This window comes from Talpa europaea (assembly GCF_964194135.1).
Source record: "Talpa europaea genome assembly, chromosome: 11".
NCBI lineage: Eukaryota > Metazoa > Chordata > Mammalia > Eulipotyphla > Talpidae > Talpa > Talpa europaea.
In genome coordinates, this window is record NC_140078.1 from 69,032,041 (window position 1) to 69,041,024 (window position 8,984).

At 56.7% G+C, this 8,984-nt stretch overlaps 1 protein-coding gene across 1 annotated transcript; it reads left to right on the top strand.

The window, feature by feature from the left end:
• Positions 1–2,907: 2,907 nt before the first annotated feature.
• Positions 2,908–6,171, top strand: TLR9 (toll like receptor 9; the record flags this gene model as incomplete). Its single annotated transcript, XM_084246831.1, has 1 exon — positions 2,908–6,171. The coding sequence occupies exon 1, from the start codon at positions 2,935–2,937 to the stop codon at positions 6,169–6,171; it is 3,237 nt and encodes a 1,078-aa protein (XP_084102957.1). The 5' UTR covers positions 2,908–2,934.
• Between the last annotated feature and the right edge of the window lie 2,813 nt (positions 6,172–8,984).

Sequence of the window (8,984 nt, forward strand, 5' to 3'; positions counted from 1 at the left end):
TGAGGGGAGCAGTGGTCGAGTCTGGAGAGGTCTGCTGTGCCATGTGGGTTGCTCCCTGGCCAGGGATTGAACTCATGCTGCAGTGGCTGGCGATAGCTTGATGGAAACCCCATCACTAGGGTCTTGCTCAGCCTCAACAAAAACCCCTAGAACAGAGCTGGGACCTTAGCATCCAGAGAAGTTTTGTCCTTGCTTACGCCAAACACTGTGTTCCCAGGTGGGCAGGAAGACCATGTCATTCTCCCTGCATGCACAAATACACATTGCTCTATCACCGGGGCCTGTGAGCCAGCTGGATGCCTGGCAGCTTGCAGCCACCATGAGACCCACCAGAAGTGGCCATGAAAAAGCAGGAGTAGGGCCTCTCCGGTGGCACAGCAGTTGAGCGCTGGGTTGTGAAGCTGCGCGCAGTCTCTGCAGTGCTGGTTCAATTCCCGGCTGCTCCCCAGCCACCAGAGGAGGGTCCCACATGGCGCGCAGACCTCTCCTGCCGCCCGCTGCTCCCCTCAGCAGTGTACTTCGGTCCTTCTGCCTGCTCTGCTCCCCGCTCTGGCTCTGGTGAATTCTCTCACCCTCCCACGCTTCTGACTGTACCCAGTGCTTGTATGAATAAATAAATAAATCTTTAAAAAAAAAAAAGAATATAATATAAAAAAAAATAAATTAAAAAAAAAGAAAAAGAAAAAGCAGGAGTAAAGGGGTGGCCAATGCACAGCCATGCCTCCTCCCAGCAGACGCTCCATTCAATCATTGAACCATCACTCAGAGACACTGTGCCTGCCCAGAGCTGGTTACTGGAACCCTTGGGGTCAGCAATTCTGAGCACCACATGTAGGACGCTGTGCTGGACCCTGAGGACACAGACAAAAGATCCCTGCCCTCAAGGAGCTGCCATTCCGCAGTGGAATAAGACAGTCTACCATAGTCCATGAAAAATCACCGATATGGTGTGATAGCAGGTAAAAGCTGTTAGGACCGAGACAGCAGATAAAGGGGCTCAGGAGGGTCAGATCTGGGGCAGGGGGTTTATAAGACTGCAAGGGCAGGTCTCATGGAGAGGGTGCCATGGAAGTAGACACTTAGAGGAGACAGTGGAGGGGCCACTTGTGCGTCTGGGAAAGGAGCTTCCAGGCAGAGAGAGCAGTGCCTTCACGGGCCCTGAGGCAGGAGGGTTCATTCAAACAGCAAGGAGGGGGGAAAGGCTGCAGCAGGGCAGGGAGACTGTGGGACCTTGTTGGCTGTGGTTTTGACTCCAGACAGAGCTATGGCGGGGGTCTGAGCGGGGGAGGGGGAGGCTAATATAACTTAGGGGCCAAATGTGAGTAAGCTGTGGGGTCCACGAGCAGAAGCCGGGCAACGTGCGAGGAGGGGGCCACCGTGTCGCTGTAGGTGAGAGATGGTGGCTCAGTCCAGGTTGGTGGATGTGAGGGTGCTGGGCAATGGCAGATTTTGGGCACTCTGAAGGTGGGGCCAACAGGACTTACTGAGAGTCCCAGGAAACCGTGAGGCTTCGGTCTGAGTAATTTGTGTTACTGCCACAGGGGCAGGAGCCGACTGGAGTCTCCTCCAGGAGGTCCAGCTGGATCAGCCATGGGGGTTGTGCTCTCTTGGGGCACTGGGTGCACTGGAAATTCAGAAGGGGAAGTGGCAAGGCTGCAGTAGAGGGATGCAACCTGGGCAAGGCCCTGGGAGCTCTGGGGATGTGCTTGTGTGGTCAGAAAGGGGCAGATGCAGGAACCGCTGGTCTGAGTATGTTGTTTGTGGGGTGGGGGCTGAGCATGAGGGTGAGAGATTCCTCTTGGGATGGGGAGGGCCCTGGCATGGATGTCAGCATGCCCACCCACTTCTGGCACTGCCCCTAATTCCAATCTCTCACTGACCTTGGACTGCACTCTGGGCTTGATTTCTCCTTGCATTTCTCTGAGGACAGGTGTGAGGGCTCAGAGAGATGTGGCTGTGGGCGAGGAGACAGGAGAGTGGAAAGAGGAAGGAGGGAAAATTTGTCTGCTGCATGTCTATGCAAATAGCCTCTGACTCATTGAGCCCCCACCCCATGGGCAGGATGGGGTGAGGGAGTAGGGTACTAATATATTGTGAAATTCTCACTTCCTTTGTTCTCAAAACTGGTGCCACAGAAAGAGACCAGGCACTTGAAGCATCCTTCCCTGCAGCTCCTGCCTCGCTGGCCGGCCAGGCCCGCTGGAGAAGCACCTGCTTCCTGTCATGGTAGGATAGCAGCCCTCAGGTCCCCCTCCCCACCAACCCCTGGAAGAGGACAGCCTGGGAAGTGGTAGGGAGCGAGTGGGCTTGGTGGCTGCACACCAGAGTGGAGGGGCTGTCACGCAGCCCTAAAGACATTCAATGAACCCTGAAGACATCAGCCCTTCTCTGAGCAGAGACTCAGCCCATTGCGTGCCGAAGAGACTGGGGCCCAGGGCTGTGCTCAGAGTTGGCGCCGGGGAGATGCACAAAGCTGGACACCCCAGCGGTGCTGTCTGACGCTTTGCTGCCCTCTCCTCCCTCCCATCCTCTACCCACAGCAGGTTTCCTGCTCTCGGGATGGGTGAGTTGGGCAGTGCCCGTCCTAGGCTGGGTGAGGAGGCAGCCAGTCTGGACTTCAGCAGGAGACCCTCATTCCTACCTGGGTTTTGGCCAAGGGATGAGGGCCGCTCGGCTGGAGGGAAGGAAGCAGATGCCCCCTTGCTCGGGAGGAAAGGGAATGGTCGCTGAGGAAGTGAAGTGGAAAGTGGGGGGAGAGCGCTGGGGGCAAAGCGACCACTTGTCTGGGTTTCCTGTCCAGCTGGGGCTTGGTTAGGAGTGAAAACGCTGGCCCACGAGTCTGGACTCCTGGTCCAGAACCAGTTTTGAGTCCTAAATTCTGAGACAAAGGTTACATCTTATGTATAGATCCAGATTCCTCAGGAGCCTTGGAGAATGGGGTGGGGGCTGGGCAGAACGGCAGCACCTGGTGGACGGCTTGAAGGGTGGGGGGTGGGAACCCTCTTAGGGGGTTCCCCTGAAGTGGGGCAGGGGAGGTGGCACCGAGGTTGCGCACTCACACAGACCCCACCCCCACAGGGCCCCTGCTGCAGGGCCCTGCACCCCTTGGCTCTCCTGGTGCAGGTGGTGGTGCCGGCTGTGGTCCTGGCTCTGGGCACCCTCCCTGTCTTCCTGCCCTGTGAGCTGCAGTCACACGGCAAGGTCAACTGCGACTGGCTGTTCCTGAAGTCTGTGCCCCACTTCTCAGCGGCAGCACCCCGTGGCAATGTCACCAGCCTTTCCTTGCGTTCCAACCGCATCCACCACCTCCATGACTCTGACTTTATCCACCTGCCTAACCTGCGGCACCTCGACCTCAAGTGGAACTGCCCACCGGTGGGCCTCAGCCCCATGCACTTCCCCTGCCACATGACCATTGAACCCAAGACCTTCCTGGCCATGTCCACCCTGGAGGACCTGAACCTGAGCTACAACGGCATCACCACTGTGCCCCCGCTGCCCAGCTCCCTGGTGTCACTGTCCCTGAGTCGCACCAGCATCCTGACTCTAGACCCCACCCACCTCAAGGGACTGCATGCCCTGCGCTTCCTATACATGGATGGCAACTGCTATTACAAGAATCCCTGCCAGGGGTCAGTGGTGGTGACCCCAGGCGCCCTCCTTGAACTGGGCAACCTCACCCACCTGTCACTCAAGTACAACAACCTCACGCGGGTGCCCCGCAGCCTGCCTCCCAGCCTGGAGTCCCTACTGTTGTCCTACAACCACATCGTCACTCTGGGCCCTCAGGACCTGGCCAATCTGACAGCCCTTCGTGTGCTTGATGTGGGTGGGAACTGCCGGCGCTGTGACCATGCCCGCAACCCCTGCATTGAATGCCCAAAGGGCTTCCCCCGGCTGCATCCCGACACTTTCAGCCACCTGAGCCACCTCCAAGGTTTGGTGTTGAAGGACAGTTCTCTCTTCAGCCTGAACAATGCCTGGTTCCACGGCCTGGACAACCTCACAGTGCTAGATCTGAGTGAGAACTTCCTGTACGACTGCATCACCAAAACGACGGCCTTCAGTGGTCTGGCCCAGTTGCGCAAGCTCAACCTGTCCTTCAATTACCACAAGAAGGTATCCTTCGCCCACCTACAGCTGGCACCCTCCTTTGGGAGACTGGTTTCCCTGCAGACACTGGATATGCACGGCATCTTCTTCCGCTCTCTGAACAGTAAAACGCTCGAGCCACTGACCAAACTGCCCATCCTCCAGGAACTGCACCTGCAGATGAACTTCATCAACCAGGCCCAGCTCAGCATCTTCGGGACCTTCCCAAGCCTGAGCTTTGTGGGCCTGTCAGACAACCGCATCAGCGGAGCTGGGAAGCCAGAGGCCACCATGGACCAGGCAAACGATGGGAAGAAGGTTTGGCTGCTGTCCAGAGACCTCTCTTCACTAGGATGGGACAACCCCATCCCTGGGGAGTTCATGCCTAGCTGTAAAACCCTCAACTTCACTTTGGATCTGTCACGGAACAACCTGGTGACCATCCAGCCAGAGATGTTCTCCCATCTCTCCCGCCTGCAGTGCCTGTGCCTGAGCCACAACAGCATCTCACAGGCGGTCAATGGGTCCCAGTTTGTGCCGCTGACCAACCTGCGTGTGCTCGACCTGTCCTACAACAAGCTGGATCTGTACCACGGGCGCTCCTTCACAGAGCTGCCGAGACTGGAAGCCCTGGACCTCAGCTACAACAGCCAGCCTTTCAGCATGCAGGGCGTGGGCCATAACCTCAGCTTTGTGGCCCGGCTGACTGCCTTGCGCTACCTCAGCCTGGCACACAATGGCATCCACAGCCGTGTGTCCCAGGAACTCCGCAGCACCTCTCTGTGGGCCCTGGATTTCAGCGGCAATGACCTGAACCGCATGTGGGCTGAGGGAGACCTCTATCTCCACTTCTTCCGAGGCCTGAGAGTCTTGGTCCGGTTGGATCTGTCCCAGAATCGCTTGCATACCCTCCTGTCATGCAACCTGGACAACCTTCCCAAGAACCTACGACAGCTGTGGCTCCGTAACAATTTTCTGGCTTTCTTCAATTGGAGCAGCCTGGCCCTCCTGCCGAACCTGGAAGTCCTGGACCTATCAGGAAACCAGCTGAAGGCCCTGGCCAATGGGACCTTACCTGCCGGCACCCGGCTCCAGAGGCTGGACCTCAGCAGCAACAGCATTAGCTTCGTGGTCCCTGGCTTCTTTGCTCCAGCCCAGGGTCTGCGAGAGCTCAACCTCAGTGACAATGCCCTCAGGACGGTGGAACCCTCCTGGTTTGGTTCCCTAGCGGTCGCCCTGAAAATCCTAGATGTGAGCGCCAACCCGCTGCACTGTGCCTGTGGGGCGGCCTTTGTGGACTTCCTGCTGGACGTGCAGGCAGCTGTGCCTGGGCTGCCCAACCGCATCAAGTGCGGCAGTCCAGGCCAGCTCCAGGACCTCAGCATCTTTGCACAGGACCTGCGCCTCTGCCTGGATGAGTCTCTCTCCTGGCACTGTTTTGGCTTCTCACTGCTGGCAGTGGCCCTGGGCCTGACCGGGCCCATGCTGCACCACCTCTGTGGCTGGGACCTCTGGTACTGCTTCCACCTGTGCTTGGCCTGGCTGCCCCGGCGTGGGCGGCGGCGGGGCGCAGATGCCCTGGCCTACGATGCCTTTGTGGTCTTTGACAAGGCGCAGAGCGCAGTAGCTGACTGGGTGTACAACGAGCTAAGGGGGAGGCTAGAGGAGGGCCGTGGGCGCCGGGCCCTGCGCCTGTGTCTGGAGGAGCGTGACTGGCTACCTGGCAAAACCCTCTTTGAGAATCTGTGGGACTCAATCTATCGCAGTCACAAGACGCTATTTGTGCTAGCCCACACTGACCGGGTCAGCAGCCTCTTGCGGGCCAGCTTCCTGCTGGCCCAACAGCGCCTGCTGGAGGACCGCAAGGACGTGGTGGTGCTGGTGATCCTGCGTCCTGAGGATGCTTACCGCTCCCGCTACGTGCGACTGCGCCAGCGCCTCTGCCGGCAGAGCGTGCTCCTTTGGCCTCACCGTCCTAGTGGTCAGGGCACCTTCTGGGCCCAGCTGGGCATGGCCTTGACCAGGGACAACCGCCACTTCTACAACCAGAACTTCTGCCGGGGCCCTACTACAGCCTAATAGCTAAGCGACTGCCCAGCACTGCCCAACTCCCAGCCCCCAACTTGCCTCCCCTGCTCCCTGCATACCACAGCCACTCAATAAATGCTACTAGCATGCCAAACTGCTAACCCTGAGCAAATAGGAGGTGTTATTGGAGGAAGGAAGGAGAAAGGAGAAAAGGTGATGGGGAGAAATTGCCATGGAGAAAAGCAGAGGATCCACAGGATGCAGGGCTTCCCAAGGGAGAAGTTACTGTGGTCACAGCCATCCTTGCAGGGCAGTCTGCTGAAGGTCTTGGTCCTCCCCACAGAGCAGGCTGGGTCTCCTGGCCCTTGTCCTCCCTGCCCCAGGCCATGCCAGGCAGCCCTGCTAAGGCTGACTCTGCACATTTCTGTTGGCTTCAGGATCTGTCTCCTTCACTTGCTGGACTGAAAATGTCTCGACACCAGAGAACTTGGCTTCCTTCATTTTTGCCTCTTGGCTCAGCCCCCTGCAAAGCTCCTGAGAGACAGCAGCCCTGGGGAATGTTCATCTCAAGTGGGTGGGAGAAAGCTCTGCGGCAACGTCAGAGGGGAAATTGCGCCCTCTGGTGGCCATTCATGTGCTGCTGCACCCAAGAGGCTGCTCAGATGAGGGAGATGAAGGCTTGCGGGTATATGTTGGGGTCAGGGAGTTGGGACCACAGAAGATTCTAGAGGGAGCCCAGGACCTATCCCTTCCACCTAGAATGCTGGTCTCTGTTCTGACATCAATGGGACACCTAGGTTGAGGTGCTGCCTGTAGCCACCGTAGGTGGCTACAACGGTAGGGCCCCCCTTTCATGACCCTGCCTCACTACTGATTGCACTTAGGTGGGAAATGTAGTCACATCTACTAGGATGGAGTATGTGTGAGTGTTTCTGGTTTTAATATCCACTGTAGATGATGAGACACTGCTGGGAGCCCCCATGACCAGTTTTGGAGGTAGCCTGCTTAGGTCCACATTCAACAAGTATGTGGGGAGTTGTGGCTTGCTTGTGTCAGGCCTGGAGCCTGGAGGTGCTTTGCTTGGATCAATTGCCTACACCACCCCACCACCAAACTTACCCTTTGAGGAGCAGGGGAGCCAAGGGCAGCCTGACAGTTGGAGCTATGGCCTGGGGCAGCAGGAGAGTGGACGCCACTTAGCTGGCCAGGCCAGTTTGGGACCAGCTCCTTTGCTCAGGGTTGGAGCTGGTAACAGACTAGTCTAATCTTGCAGCCTGATTGTGGGCAGATCTGGAGGTGGGGGGGTAAGGGGGGAGACTGCCCTCCCTTGAGGATTCAGCTGGGAGAGAAGTATAGAGAAGTATAGGCCGCCTTCCTCTTTCTGATTTGGACGCAGTGCCTTCTGCGGTGGGCCCCTGTTAATTGTTTGCCTGAAAGAAAGACAGACCAGATGGCAGTTATCTGTCTCACAGTCAAAAGGCCTGGGCAGGCCCTGGACTGATCTGAGAGGGCTGGCTTAGTTCTGAAGGAGCAGGCTGAGGCAATGCTTGGCCCCATGAAGTTCCTTGGCCTGTACTTAGGGAGAAAAGAAAACAAAAACTGTACTTCCCCAGGCTGGAATCTTGGGGAGGCCCCTTATGAGTTGTTCTCAGACTGTTCCAACACACCCAGAAACAGCTGCCAGAGGCAGGGCCCTCATGGGGACTGCATTTTGCAGGAAGGAAGCACAGTTTGTCTGTCTTTCAGAACAGCATGGTCTGCCTCAAGTAGTTCCCAGCCTCTCCACTTCCCACCCACCCACTTGTGCTCACAGTGCTGGTTCTTTGGGGGCTGCATTGTGGAGATGAAGCCTGGGACTATGGTATTATAGTCCTAATCGGGTCCTTTCGCTTGCCCTCAGACTCTGAACCACGAGATTGTTTCCACACAGGAAGCTTTTTATTAGCTAGTGGCACTACATTGGGAGAATAGCAGAGTTTGTACTCAGGAAAAGACTGTCTGCCCACTTGTGTCGAATGAGGGAAGATTGTATGGAAAGAGAGGAATGTGGGGACACACAGGGCAGGGAGGCAGTTTATTTTCAGGTGGGGGAGGGCACCAGGCAGTCTAGGGGCAGTCAATCGCTAGGTGGTTGATGAAATTTCTGAAATCTATGTTCTCTTCCTTGTCATCAGTTTAAAATGATCTGTGGGTGTTCGTCAAGCATCAGTGCTATCAGGATGCTCGGAAGGCACAGAAATATTTTGCTAAGTATTGAGCAACCCATTACTGTGGCCCCGAGGAATACAGTACAGTGGCTTCTCCGGCAGGGGTCATGCCTTTATCCTTGGCTCAGGCCTGACCACAAGCCTCAGAAGACTCTCGGGCTCCATTTAAATGAACTGAGGTCTAGGTACTTGGCTCAGGCTGCAGGGACAAGCTCTGCCGCTGTCTGTGGGCTTCAGAAGGGCCTGAGCCCCAGTAACCCAGGTTCTGCTGGGGGTGGTAGGAGATGGTTTCAGCGGGGCTGGGTGGGGACACCTCCTACTAACTGTGGTCCAGAAGGATGCTCGTGATGGACTCCAGCCCTCTTGCTTGTGCTGGAATTCTGAGACCATGAACTCTGCTGGAAACATAGTTCTGCAAGGCCAGGGACGAGAAGGCTCAGGTGACATTACATGGGGTAGTAGTCAACTTGGTCATGTGGGCAGGTGACCGCCCCTTTGGAGGCTAAGTTTGTTCATCCGTAAATAGGAATGGTCAGAGATCCTGCCACTGTTACCAGGATTTGTGGTATTATGTGCAAAGGGCTGAGAAACCTGGAAGGTACTCGGTTGTCATTATTAGGTAAGGGGATTTATGCTCAGGACAACCAGCTGATGTGG